This window comes from Molothrus aeneus, chromosome 6 (genome assembly GCF_037042795.1).
Source record: "Molothrus aeneus isolate 106 chromosome 6, BPBGC_Maene_1.0, whole genome shotgun sequence".
Taxonomy (NCBI): domain Eukaryota; kingdom Metazoa; phylum Chordata; class Aves; order Passeriformes; family Icteridae; genus Molothrus; species Molothrus aeneus.
The window spans coordinates 4550467-4565154 of record NC_089651.1 but is presented as its reverse complement, the minus strand read 5'-3'; the positions used below and the strand labels follow the sequence as shown (position 1 = coordinate 4565154).

Here is a 14688-nt window from a genome sequence, read left to right as displayed (position 1 = left end):
GGTAGCATTGACTCACAATTATCAACTCCTGAGTTATTTTTTGTCATGGTTGCTAAATATTTGAATTGGTTTTTCAGTTGTGTTACTGAGCACTGTGCTACTTTTGTGTGTAGAAATGGTGGGAGGTTTTAAATGAAAGTTGACTTTAACAGCACAAAGGTAGCACAAAAATGCCATGTGCTGCAGCCTGTCTCAGTCCTGTGCAACCAGCTCAAGCACTTAACTGCAGTAACCTGCTGCTGCTAAAGTCCTCCTGTGGGCACAGGCAAAGCGTGAGGGGCTTGTTCTGCCACAAGGAACTAAATATAAAACAACTTTAGACCAGCTCATTTGGAGAACATACTGGTGTCCTGATTTTTCTTTTAGAAGTTGCAGCGGCTGGAAAGCTTGGGAATGCGCACAATTTTCACTTGTTTTTTTCTTTTCCTTTCCCCCTGTAGGTATGGCCTCACAAGTCTTGGTCTATCCACCATATGTTTATCAAACCCAGTCAAGTGCCTTTTGTAGTGTGAAGAAACTCAAACTAGAACCAAGCAGTTGTGTGTACCACGAAAGAACCTACCCGCAAATCTATGTGAATGGTAAAAACTTTGGAATTTCTCCCCACAGGGTTAGTACTTTCTTTCAGACTAAAAACCCATTTGATAGACCTCGAGGACAGAGCTTTTGGTTGCAGTCAAATGCTGTTGCTTTAAAAAATACTGCAGGTGCTACAAAAGCGTTGGCAGCGTGGGTGCAGCAACCTCAGCCGGAGGGGGCCGGGACGCAGGGAAGCCGCTCGGATCTCCTGGAGGGAGCCCAGCGATGTGGATTGAAGCGTAAGAGTGAGGAGCTGGAGAACCAGAGCAGCACGATGCAGATCGTTGACGAGCTGTCCATCCTGCCTGCCATGCTGCAGAGCGGCGTGGCCAACCCGGTGACGGTGGTGGCCACGGCCGCCTCCAAGCAGGGCGGCACCGGCGGGGACGGGGATTACCAGCTGGTGCAGCACGAGGTGCTGTGCTCGGTGAAAAACACCTACGAGGTTCTCGATTTCCTGGGACGAGGGACCTTTGGACAAGTAGTCAAGTGCTGGAAAAGGGGGACGAACGAGATCGTGGCAATCAAAATCTTGAAGAATCATCCTTCGTATGTGCGCCAAGGGCAGATAGAAGTGAGCATCTTAGCGAGGCTGAGCACTGAAAATGCTGATGAATTTAACTTTGTGAGAGCCTACGAATGCTTTCAGCATCGTAACCACACCTGTCTGGTTTTTGAAATGTTGGAACAGAACTTGTACGACTTCCTGAAACAAAACAAATTCAGCCCTCTGCAACTGAAAGTAATAAGGCCTATTCTGCAACAGGTGGCCACTGCACTGAAAAAACTCAAAAGTCTGGGTTTAATCCATGCTGACCTCAAACCAGAGAACATTATGTTGGTGGATCCTGTTCGGCAGCCTTACCGGGTCAAAGTCATAGACTTTGGGTCTGCCAGTCATGTATCAAAGACTATTTGTTCAACTTATTTACAATCTCGGTATTACAGGTAGGTGTCTCCTACTTTGTTTTTTTTACCTGTTATGGAACAAGGTTTTAGCATTTCTTAAAGTTAATGGCTTAAATAATTGTTCCTCCAGGTAACTAGTAAGAATGATTTGAAACGGTAAAACCATCTAGGTATGTGAGAGTTCTGTAGTTGGTTGCCGTTTTGAATGTGAATACTTGCTTTGAATGTTTTGATAGTCTTGTCTTTTTCCTGGAAGTATGTTTTGTGTTGTTCTCTGAAGCCATCACTTACTGCTATTTTGAGACCTCTGAGACTGTTCAAAAGGAAAAGAAAAAAAATTATCTTTCACTTGCTTGTTTAGGATGTCTTTCCAGCCTTCCTAACATGATGGATTTTTTTTCCTGTAAGCAGCTGGACAGTGTCCTAAAGTGCCATGTTTCTATATCCTGTTGCCAAAGATTATGTAAATGCCTCTGTTTTTCTCCAGCACTTGTAAATATTTTCCCTAGTTCTTAGAAACTCCATTCTGTCTGAGTGCCTTCAGCAGCTGTGGAGTTCAGTAAACTTCTGGAGTTAGGGAGTGATAGGATGCTTAAATGTTGAGGGTGATAGCAAAAGGGTGTTTAAAGTGATTTTGGTATGTAGTTGCATTCTACTTTTGCCTGAAAATGGGTGTATGTTTTCGATAGTTTTGTTTGGTTATTTTTTTTAAGCTCTCTTTGAATAGTTACCCAATCTGCCTGGCATTTAAAAATTATCAATATTTAGTCCTTTTGTTTTCCTTATGAGCTAAACTTGTGTTGATTGAAGATCTTCCAGTTCTGCTTTGCATCACTGGCAGTAGTATGTGCTGTGTATTGCCCATCTGCTGGTTGAGTAAGAAGCTAGTAAACTAGGACAATGAGTACTTGGAAGAAAATTTTAAATATTTTACAGCTATTCATGCTGGAAAGGAAAACTTGTGCACTGCAATTCTAGGCTTGATGAAATTAGTGATTGGAGTTCATGCCAGAGGAATCTATTTTTTCACTGTAGCTTATAAACAAGAATGCTTCATGTACAGCGCTCACATAAAATATTCTAATTCATCACCTGCACTCTCTATTACTTAATTGCAAACTGCAGCAGAGGATTTTAAAACTTCATGAAGTTCATCAACAGAAAACTAAATAGGGAAATGTTATGGATTGATGCATGTTCACATTATACAAAAATATACATGAGAGGGAATAAAAAGTTAAATAACTTGGGAGTTCATTTTGGTGTAAAAGCTGTGATAAATTTTTATGTAAAATCAAAAGATACTGCGGTTTCGGGCCTCTCAGGACAGATCGGGCCAGGTTTGCAAAGATGGCAGGAGTTCTGAGAGGCTGTGGACAAGTGCAAAGGTCTTACCTTGAGTTGGTCTGTGCAGAATCAGAATCCAGCAGATACTCAAGATGCATGGTCTGAGAATGTTTCCCTACCTATTTTGGCTTTTTTATTTATTGAAGCAATTACAGATTATTGTGATCTATTGCCATTTTTCACTCCTTTCTCCCCAAGAACAGAGGGGAGACTGTGGACAGCCAGGCTGGGTGGTCTTATTGGAGTACTTCAGCCTCAACTAACTACTTTCAGCAGTTTTTTTTTTTTCTAGTTCAGATGGCTCAATAGACAAGATATTGTTGTTTTTCAGTTGCCTACATAAAAATGCAGTAGCTGTAGTTGTGTTTTACTTGGCTTGATGTTGCTCTGCAGCTCTCAATAGAATTCTGGCACACTTATGGGTTTGGGCAGGTCCATTGCTGGCAGGATCAGTGTGCAACTCCTTGGCATGTTGGATGCTTGCATTACACTCAAATGTGACTTAGTGGGGTTCCCTGTGGGTGTTAATTCAAATATATCATCCCCCAAGAATAAGATAAGATTTGTGGGTGCATATACTTGTCTTGCCTCAATGCTGTTGTTGAATGATATGGACTCATATGGTGTGTGCACCTAAAGTTTCCTAGTTATTAAGTTATGCTTAAGTGCTTTGTAAATATTCAGGTTTCAGTAGATCATATTCTTTGTTTGTTTTGTATAGTCTTATAACCCTACTATAAAGTAGCATCTAAGTCAGAAATGTTTTAAAATAAAAAGAAGAAAAAAGGTTAGGGTCCATCTACTTGAATTTTTCTTAATATCTAAATATTGGTTGAGATAATTTTGAAAAAAAAAAAAAAAACCAAAAAAACCCAAACCACCAAACAACTATACTTCAAAATTACTTTCAGCAGAAGTTTTTACTTCTGAACAGGTTTTCAACATACTGGATTTCATCATGGATGTGTAGCTCTCTACCAGTTGTGTGATTCAAACTAACTTTATGTAGATTGGCAGTTCGTCAAAATTTCTTTTTGTTCCATTGAAAGCACCAGACTAGTGCAAATAATAGCAGAAAATAGGGATTTGATTCAAAAACTTTAAAAATAGATGATGCTGGGGAAATTTGAAGTGAAAAGTCTTACAGAAGAATGTGAAGGGCCTTCAGAGAATATCTTATGTTGAGATGGCATTTGTTTTAAGAGAGGTTGTGCTTTTGGTCAATCAAATAAGGAGAAGTTATATATAAAATATAACTGTACTTAAATGCTTTTTGTATTAGAAGAACCTGGGAGTGATAGTGCAGGTTTCACCTGTTTGACTGTGACATGTCAAAACAAGTTTTACAAAACTGAGTAAAGAGAAAAAGTTGTTTGTTGGTGGTGCTTTTTGGTTTTGTTTTGTTGGGTTTTTTTCTCCCCTGGTCTGATCATTGCTTCTGTTTTTTTGTTCCTGGGACCAGAGTGAACTAATGATTGTGAGAATGGAGAATGCCCCAATTCCCAGAATTAAATAAATAATCCTATTTTATTTATATACAGCCTATATAAATAAAATAGACTGTTTCTTTTGAATTCTAGTGTCACTAATTTGCATCTGTAAGAGGAAGTGAGTAATGAGTTGGAAAAATGCGTAATAAGAGGATTAGGACTTAAGGAGGGGAACATTATGTAGCCAGGTGAATGGATAATGGGCTGGCTTACCTTGCCTATAGCAGCAGGAGAGGTGACCTAATGATAATTGGAAATATTAGGGTACTTTTGTATGAGGAGAGGTCCTAAACATGTGAGACTAACTGAATTTTAAAAGGGTATAAGCAAACACAAAAATGGAGACAAGACTGTATGGAGTGATAATGACTTGATGTTTTCCTGTTTCTGTTTCAGCTTTGACAAGCAAAGAGAAAATAAGAAAATGGTTAAAAGAAGTATGAAAAATAGATTTGACATTTTGTTACCTTTTGGAAGCTCCTGTTTGTTGTATTGCTAGAAATTGTTGAGTATGGGTATGAATAAATACTAGCTACGATTCGCTGTCTGAAGTCAGAGATGATTTTTATTTGTTTTAAAGATCTGATGTTATTCTCAATGCTCTTTCCCTGAAAGGCAGTGTCTGTGCTTACATGCTCTTTTTATGCTGGTCTGGATTTTAATAGCTGTGGACTAGAGAGATCTGGTATTTGAAGCCCTTTTCTGCTTCTGGCCTCACACATTAAGACTGCTGACCTTTTATGAGTGATCTAAGGAGGTAAATTGCTAAGCAGTGTGTACATTTTCAAAAGAAAATACCCTTACGTACAGCGTAGGTGATCAAGCTTTTGTCATTTATGGAAATGGTATGAGGAGTGTGTTGCTGTCCTTTTGGTCAACTGTGCCCCAAATCATGAGAAGGGGAGTGTTGCATCCCAAATGGAAAGCAGTGCAGGCTGTGGAGGAGGAGAATCAAAGCATCTGTTTCTAAGTCTGGTCTCTTGTGCTCATCTGGCAAGGCAGAAAGTTCTCCCAGGACATGGTTTCTCTCTGGAAATCATTTTCCTTTGTTTTTCCCTCTTTCCTGAGGTGAGATGCATTTGGGAAAGCAGGTATGAGAAGAGAGGCTTCAGAATGGCTGTCTGCAATTAGCAGTAGCCTCCAAGAGGAGTGGAGTGAAATGGTCAAGGTGGTGCTGCCCATCTGCTTCAGGGAGCCAGGTTACCTTCCTTTCTGTTGCCATGGGAAGCAGTGGCCCTCTCAGTGTATGGCACTCAGAGGTAACTCTTCAGGGAATTACTGCTCAGTTTTTTTTTCAAGGGGAATCACCTTCATATTGATTTAATTTGGGTTCCCTTCCTAAGGGGATTTTGAAATTGAGTCTTCAGTAAACCTCACCAAACTCATCATTCATAAAATCCCTGTCACACTGTGGATCTGACAGTAACCACTGAGTGTGCTACTTCATTGCAGGATCCTGCAGCACAGCCCCCAAAAGGAGTTCAACAGTGGCTCATCACCAGCCCCTGTGGCTGCCTCCATGCTTATTTCACCTCCTGTCTCCAAGGAAAACATCATCACCTTTGTGCTGTGTCAGATCATATTGCTGGTAGAATGCAGCTGGAAGCTTGACTGAAAATGTATTTTGAGGATAAATGATGCCTTGTGCAGGCTGCCCTAGAGCAGAGCTAAAGAATCAAGCAGGGATTGATTCAAAGCATCTCCTCCATGGATCCACCTTGGGCAGCACCAGAGCCCAGCCAGGCCTGCACCCAAGATGAACCAAAATGGCCCCAAAATGCACCAGCGCTCCCAGGCTCTCTCCCTTGGATCAGTTCTGCTCCATTTGCATCTTGCAGTTCATTGTCCCATTCCAGCTTTAGCCCCTGCAGTCCCACCCTGCTTGTTTTTCTCTCTCCAGCCCACGGTGTTTGTGCTCTGGGGCTGAGATTGGGATCATTTGTCCTTGGTGCCCAGCTGGAGCAGGAATTGTTTTGTCTCCCTGCTCTGTGCACAGAGCTCAGCATCCCCTGATGTGAAGCTTAGACCCACACACTAAAGCAGCACAGAATCTGAAAAATATAAAAGCTAAAACCTGAGGGATCATAAGCCCTTGGTTTCCTATCCAAAGGATGTTCCTTTTGGCATCCAGGGATCTGCAGGCAAACTTGTATTGCCAAATTCATTGGGAAAACAAAGTGAGTGGGAAGCAATATAAGTGATCTCCAGATTAAACTGGGCACCAGCTGGACCCTATAGGCTTCTGGGCAGCTGCAGTGGTGTGGCAGAATGGAAGGTGTCTGGTTAGTAAGAGATGCTCATAGCTCAGAAATGTTTTTCTGTTCCGCTGGTGACAGCAGTAAAATACGATCCTGGGTATTCAGCAGTGCACTCATAAGGAAAAGCAAGTGATGTGAGTAGATGCACTCAGTGCAGTCACCCCATTCCAGAGCTGGACAGTGATATTCTCCCTCCAGCCTTCCAACTAAGGGTAGTGCCTAATCAACAGACTCGTTCCAGACAAAATGCCAAATGTCAATAGTGTTGCAACGGAGCTCAGAGAGATGGAAAAATCGCTGTTGGATGTGTTCCTGGTAGCTGAGAGCAGGCTTTTCCCCCTCTCCTTCTCTTACCCTCCTCTCCCATGAAGATCAGAGAGGACAGAGGAAAAGCGATAATAATTGTGTTCTGTGGTCACGACACTATTTTCACTTGCCCAGTCAGTTCTGCTGCAGCTCAAAGAGTGATTTGGTCTGATATGGGCCCTTCTGTTTTAAAGAGTTTTGGAAGGAGAATAAAGTAGTTGAGCTGTGGGGTTTAATTACTACCCCTGAGCTGGGCTCAGTGAGGGCTCTGTGCGTGCTCTGAGGCCGTTGCAGCAGGACAGCTTTTTATTTATGACTTTTGCAGCTTCATGCTAAGTTTCAGAATAAACCACCCTCAGCTTAGGCTGGTTTTTTCTTCCCTCAACTTTATGTAATATACTTGACTTCTTGTTCTCCTTTCTTACATGCATTACTTCAAAATTAAAAAAAAATATTCTCATGGCCATAAATTCCCAGAGAGGCTTGTTTTCTCCCTGGCCTTTGTAACTTGGTCCTTGTCACTCCAGGGACTCCTGAGAACACAGAGTGACAGTGACTCTCCCTGGAGTGGGATTTGGAAATGGAATGTTTTCTCTCTGTAGGTTGGGCTTGTCAGCAGGATGGGTTGTTGTGGCTCGGTGACACAACCGTTACATCCATGCAGACGATTATCTTCCCCTAACGTCAGATCAGCATGCAACTTCTCTATGTTTCAAATAGCAGTTAAAAACCTATATACCAATAAACATATCTCTTAATACAGCTTTTCTTTAAAGCAGTGAGCAAGGGGAGAAACTGTGCAAAACTGACATCTCGGGAGGCAACTGCCTTTTCAAGTTCACCCATTGCTGTTGCATACTTGAAGCTTCTAAATGAGCTTTTTCTAGAGTGGGGTGTCTAAGGGTTTTGTCTCCTTTCACAATGCCTAAAATTCTTGCTCAGTGTTTATTAAATTTTGGGGTTGATATGTTTAAATTAGAAGCAAAGCTCTGTTAATCAATTGATTTTTCTGTCAGTTTGGGAAGCGCAGTGCGAGAACAAGCTAAAAATGCCTCTGTAAACAACTTCCACTTCAACATGCTAGCAGATGTTATTCTATCACTTTGAACTGTGCATCACTGAAGTGTATTGGGATGTCTTAAAATAGTCAGGGGTGGTGGCCAGGAACGGTAGACTTCTATAGATGGTGAGGCTGTTTCGCTGCTGCAGTGAAATAAGCCAGAAGTACATGCTGCTGAGGTCGTTGGCTTGCTCAAGGTCAGCCTGTTCAAAGTCAGCTGCTCTGCTGTGAGCATGCTTGCAGGCAGGGGTATATATAAGAGAGTCCTGATAATGTAAGGAATTGCTGTTACGAGTGAATTGGGACACTTCACAGTTTTTTTTCCCCCCCTCTTTAAAGTCGCAGAGCTGCGGCTGCTGGTTTATTTCCTTATCGGAGCAAACGGAACTTAATGTCAAGATAAGCCTTTGTGGCTTGTGTCTGTGAACAAATTGTTTTATTGATTTGGCAAGACTTTGTTTGTACTTTTTGCATACTGTTCATTAATTGTTTTATTGAATTCCCCTTTTAAACTTCATGATTAATAGGGCCGAACAAAAACCATTAAGAGTATCATCCAGGAGTGGCAATCTTAGCTCATCATGACTTCATGTTTATGTAGCTATTTGATAACAAATGTATTTTCAATTCTCTCATTATTTTCTAGTCAACATAACATGCTCTCTAATACCTTATTATTCTCTGTTCATAGAAGCAGAAAACCAGAGTAGATTTTTTGTAATGGTGTGGTTTTTTGGTTTCATGTTTGGGATTTTTTTTTTTTAATTCTGTAGAAAAGGGTGTCAGGGTTACTGTTATTTTGCAGGTTTTTTTTTTTTTAATCCTCTCTGAAGATCCATAGGAGAATCATGAGGATGGGAGTGGATGAAATGCCATCCAGCCTTCATGCTGGGTTTTTTCCCGAGCAAGAGATTCCCTGAGTAACATAAACTGGGATAACACATGGAGCATTTGAAGGTACCGTGTACCTGTTGGAGATTCTAGTAATGTCAGCCCAGATTTCAAGTTAATCATGATGACTGGAGCAGCAATGTGAATCAGAGTTCAGATGAGGGTTCTCTTAGTTCTTAGGTTGCTTCAGTTTAACAGAATGGAAATTCTTTCATGGTTTTCAAGGCAAAAGAGCTCTTGGTTCTTGCTATATTTAATTTTTGCTGAGCTTGAATGATAGACCTGTTTGCCCTGGCTAAAGTTTTGGGAAGCAGCTTTTATTTTTCACATATGAAAATAGATCTACTGAAATGTGATCCTTTTTTTTTTCACTGCACTGATATTTAAGTCCCAAAGATCTGTTCCTCATACGTGAGCGTGGCTATATCAGATATCTCACTTGCAGAAAATATCAGTGGTAGCTGCAGTGCTGCCATTTGTAAATGCTAATACTTGTAAATATTGTGACAAATTGCCCCCACTGTGGGGCTCCTGTGAGAATATGGCTTTCCTGGTGTAGCAGCAGGTAGTACTAGATGTGAACCAAGGTAGTGGAAAGCCAAGCCTCTGCTCCAGCCCATCTCCTCCACCTGACATCCTTGGCTTCAGGGGAGAGGTGTCCTGTGGGGGGAGGATCCTTCTGCATCCATGGCTTCCTCCAGGAGCGAAGAGGATGGAGCAGATGTGTTGGAAGTCTGTTGACTGGAAAATCAAGCAGCTTGAGCAAGTGCAGATGGATATGTGAGCATGTTTTACACTCACGTGGAGTCAGACCAAAACCAGCAATAAAATGCCAGGGAATTAAAAACCAAAACACTGACAAGAGAAGAAACCTCTTGTGAATTCAGGCACTGATTGGAAAGTAGTATTGGTGTCTAGGATAAAAAGAACTGTTTGGGATGTAATTAAGTAGAATTCAAGTTTGTATGAATATAAATGGCCTGAAATGCCTGGACTGTTAAATTTTACACTGTATATTTGAAAATTCTTGGTCCTACAGTGCTAGCTAATGTTTTCAAGGATTTTTTTTCTTTTTATTTGGATGTTAAAACAGCTTCTAACAAGTGAAATGGGATTAGAGGGCTGGGAGAAACAAGCCAAAAGCATTTCACAGATAAGATTTTCAAGCAGTTGCATTTTGAGACTATGGTGTTACCTTAAGAACATTTCCCCCTTTGTAAATACCAAGGATGTTTCAGTTGTCCCAGGCCAGTGCAGCAGTTTCTCTCAAAATATTATCTCTTTATGTGATTATTACCTTTTTTCAGAATTGCACTGTTGAATTTTCATTAGTATTTGAATGCTTTCTTGGAAGTTTTTGAGAATGATAGGGTCTTACCCTTGTAGTGAATCTTTAGGTATTCAAAATGTGAAAACCACCTAATACTTCACAATGAAATCTTTCACTAGAGTACACTTTGTTTCAAGTGTAGTGCACAAAACCTTTTTAAATGTTGAAGATTCAAAATTAGTGTGGATTTCAAATGTATTTTAATTGTCCCATATTGATTCCAGGAATTGAAATAAAACAGATTTTACCATTATTTTTGTTACTTTCTCTCAATAAAACTTAATTCTCTGATAACTTTCAAACATGTGCATTTCATGGCTTCTTTGAAAAACTGCAGGCACCACCTCACTTATGTAGAAGGCTTTTGTATAAATATAACACTATATGAAGCTTTTAAACTGCATATTACTGTTGTTTTATCAACTGAAAAACTCTTAGGGTGTGCTGTAGGTCATAGATCAGTACTGGCACTTGATACTTGCCAAAAAGATATGCTGGCAAAACCCAGCATATTTACACTAATAGTATTTGGATGTTGTTCTTCGTGCCTTTTTTTTGAACCCCAGTTAATGTTTAAATTTTTGAGCTCCTGATTTTCTCACTCTTTCACTGCTTGCCATCCAGCCAAGATCTAGTTGTTTTTTAAAATATAAATTATGCTTTATGTCTACACATATTTTGTTGAAATATCTTGAAGTATTCTTAAAGAATACAAAGATTACAATGTTTCCCCTGCACCTCTTCTCCAGGCTAAACACCCCCAGCTCTCTCAGCTGCTCCTCATAGGATTTATGTTCCAGGTCCTTCACCAGCTTTGTTGCTTTTCTCTGGACCAGCATTGTGTGGAGATGCAGCTGATTTTGGACATTTCACCTCCCTGGAAAAGTAGCTAGGAGTAGAGCAAAGGGCTTCAGCATTTTTGGTAACAAGAGCTGTAAAGCAGAACAGGAGGATGTAATTTGTAAATTATATGGTATGGCTGCTGACTGCTTTGGTTTTCATATAGCCTTGAATTATTTCAACAATTTCCAGTAAGAAAGTATTGTTAAATGGAAAGCTTTCCTGTGCACACAGAGGAGCTGGGACAGCTCTGGAGTTGATGTCTGACTATGCTGAGAGAGACACTAAAAAATGTGGAGTGCTTCACTGATTCTCAGCTTTATTTCTGCTGGTTTTTAACTGATCTCTTGGCCCTGCCATGAACTGGGAACCTTCTCTCACTGAGTTGACAGTGACCTGTTTTTTTCTGACCAACACCATTCACATCCCTAGTGTTTTCTTGCTTTATGTAATTTTCCTATTTGATGTAGTGTTTAATATAGACAGCAGTTGTTAAGCTGCTAAAAGCCTACAAAAAAAATAATGTTAGGAAACTAACTGATATTTAACAAGGGAAAAACCCTGCAACCCTGCAGGGTATTACATAGCAGGATAATTAGGAATTAGCTTGTGTCATTAGTGCCCCAGTACTCCACCCTGTCTGCAGAATGACTGTCTCACAGGGCTGGTTGCTTGTGGAATGCTGCCATGTGTCATTTGGGATATTCAATTTGTAGCCATGTAGTTGCCTTCCTGAAAGAGCAGCTTCAGGATTGCCAAAGACAAATTAGCACTAATTTTGTTCCATTTAATCTCTCTACACACCACTTCTTCTCAGGTTATGGTTATTAAGTATCTAGATATATAAAGCACCTTTTCTTCATGTGTCTGTCCCTAGAATCATTAGACTGTGTACAAAAATCATCAAATGACTCTCCACTGACTCTGGTCTAACATAGAGCTATCTGATATAAAATTAAAAGAGAAACATTGGAACCTGAAATACAAGGAATTCTTAGAACTTTGGGCTTGTAAGCCAAAGCTTAGAAGTAAACACAGGATTTGATTTGAGACCTTGGAAAAGGTTTCCAAACTTAGGTGTTAGAAGTGAGAATGTGAATTTATAGTTTGAAGTAGAGATACATTAAGTGGAGGAAAGTTTAGAGTTTTAGAGTTTAAAATAAAAGTAGTTGCAGAGGTAAACAAGGAGTTTAAAATGTAGCACTATAGGTTTGTGTGCCATAACATGATTGGTTAAGAAATCTTACACTGGAGTATGGGTCCGTAAGATGAAGTATTTAAGGATTGGGTCAAAACCATAAACATCCTTGTTGGCAGTGTTTTATTGGTCAATAAATCCTTAAATGTCTTGTAACTGAGGGTCTTGTGACCTTCTGAGCCATGCAGTGAAGATGTGAGCTGAACTCACCCTTCCTGACTATGCAGAAGATAAGAAAATAAACTGCACCATCTAAAAACTCAAAAGTCCTGTTTCTAACTCATTCAAAACTCCTTCAAAAATCCCCATAGAGAAACCTCCAAACTTAGTGTAATATTTAATTTACTAAATTGGATGGAGATCATGCCCATACGTGGTTTCCTGTTCTGCTGGTATTTTTTTAACACTTCAGCATTTTCATTCTCTGTGTATCCAGAGGACTGAAGTTATGTGAGACCACTGACTCTCTCCTGCAGGCCAGTATGAAATAATGCCAGTGAAATACCCCTTCGATCAGTTGTTAACCAATGTACATAGGTCACATTTCCCCAAATACAGAATCTGCATCAATGTCACCATTTCAAAGAAGGTGGTGTCATATGGATGTGGAATGCCAAATTCATAACAGCAACCTCAGCCCTTCCCTCTCCTTTACTGACACAACAAAAAGACTAATAGAAGTTAATCACTTTATAATTAGTGCTGTTCTCTCTCCAGACACAGGAGAGCTGCAATTTCCTGGTTTTGGCATGGCCTTTGTTTTGGGTTGCCATGTGTGTCTGATGGTGGGGGCCAGGCTGAGGGTGCTCAGGGGAGCAGAGACTGTGTGACAAAATGTGCACCTCTTGGAAAGCTGCTGTGTTCATTGGTGGTTGCTGAAGTGTGGCAGAAAGCTGCTTTACATGGTGGTGAGTTTATTTGTACATCCCACCACTGAGTATTGCACACATGCATGCTCTCAGTCCTTCTTGGTCATGAGTTGCATGGCTTTTGTATTTTAAATATGTATGAAATTGGATGTAACAACTCCTTTCTCCGTGCTGTTGTGCTTTGATTTTAGCTTTGCTTTCTAAGGTCAGAAAGATATTTTCAAATATTTTTCCCTTTTTTTTTCCTTGTGGCTGTGCCTTAAGAGAAAGCTCTTCCCTTTCTGAGACAAACCTAACATTTTGCCAAGCATGTGATTTACATGCTTTGAGGTGAAGGGCAGTACACAGGTCAGTGTGTTTTAGCAAATCAAAAAGTATGAGTGATTTAGTGGCAGTCATTGGAGTGGATTCATTCTGCAGTTTTTAAGTTACAGTGATGTAGGTGAATTTTTCTTCTGCGTGAGACAATGTCCATTTAGCTCATCTTAAAGATTCTTCAAATGTTTTGAGTTTTTCATGAGAGAATAGTTACAGATAAATTTCTGAAATGTCTCTGTTTATGTTGCACCTCTAACTTTCTAGTGGTTGAGCTGTGAGGACAAGCAAGAGCCCCTTTTGTGAAAATAGACTGTGATCAGCTTGTTGGAGGTGACACTTGGTGGCCTGCACTTGCACTTCTGAAATGGGTACTACAAGAAACTCCTGCAGTAAGAAATACTGTATTTTCTGGCTGGGTGTAATCTAGTGGGGATTTTTGGAAAAACTTGAGAGCTGACCTCTGAGCTTTTTTTGTCTGATTAATGTGCATAAAGTGTGCCTTTGTCCCAGTACCACTGAACCTTTGAGTACTTCAACCCAAATCTGACAGGAGATGAAAATCCCCAAGGTGCCAGTGCCAGAGGTACAAACAGCAGCTGCAGAGTAGAGAGAGGATTCAAAGTGACTCCTGCAGGGTGAAAAGGAAGAAGTTGGTAGTTGTCCTTGCTGTTTTGCAGTAGCTATTTGGCAGGTCACTGTGTGCATAGCTCTGGACTAACTCAATAACACGTGTGGTGCCTTTGTGTGCTATAGAAAACAAAACAGAGATTGAGGGTTGTTCATTGCTGTCTGGGGAGAGCAGTAGTGCAAATTTGAAGAAACAGCAACAGAGAAGTATAATTAAGTGCAGTGGTTGTTGATAGGTTTGTTTACATTTGTGTGGCATGACAGCAGATTCTCTTCTTCAGCAGAATGCGGCACAAGTGCGAGAGGCTTCCTGACTTCTGAAGTGGAAATAGTTTCCTGATGTTGACTAAGAGCCTGGGTTCTTAGTTCTCTCTCCAGCTCATTGCTCAACTCCTGCTTCTCATGGCACTGCCACTGCAAGAGGAACAAAAACTCTGCAGATAGAGCAGGGAACTTTATTTTAAAAAACAAAAAAATACAAGATAAAGCAGCCATACCCCCATACATACAAACAAAAAACCCTCCACCCAGCAACCAAACCAACCAAACAAAAAGCCACAAACCCCCAAAGCAAAAGACATCCCCACCCAAAAAATGTACTGGGGAATGGGAAGGGAGTGCATGCTCAGAGATAACTGTAGTGTATACACCTGTACTTCAAGGATT

At 40.6% G+C, this 14688-nt stretch overlaps 1 protein-coding gene across 2 annotated transcripts in view; it reads left to right on the top strand.

Annotated features, from left to right (window-relative positions):
• Nucleotides 1-14688, top strand: part of HIPK3 (homeodomain interacting protein kinase 3) — a 69042-nt gene that overhangs the window by 14507 nt on the left and 39847 nt on the right. For both annotated transcript variants that reach the window (XM_066551824.1, XM_066551823.1), the window contains exon 2: nt 441-1527. In XM_066551824.1, the coding sequence (XP_066407921.1) occupies nt 443-1527 (1085 nt within the window). In that variant the 5' untranslated portion in view covers nt 441-442. The remainder of the gene's footprint in view (nt 1-440; nt 1528-14688) is intronic.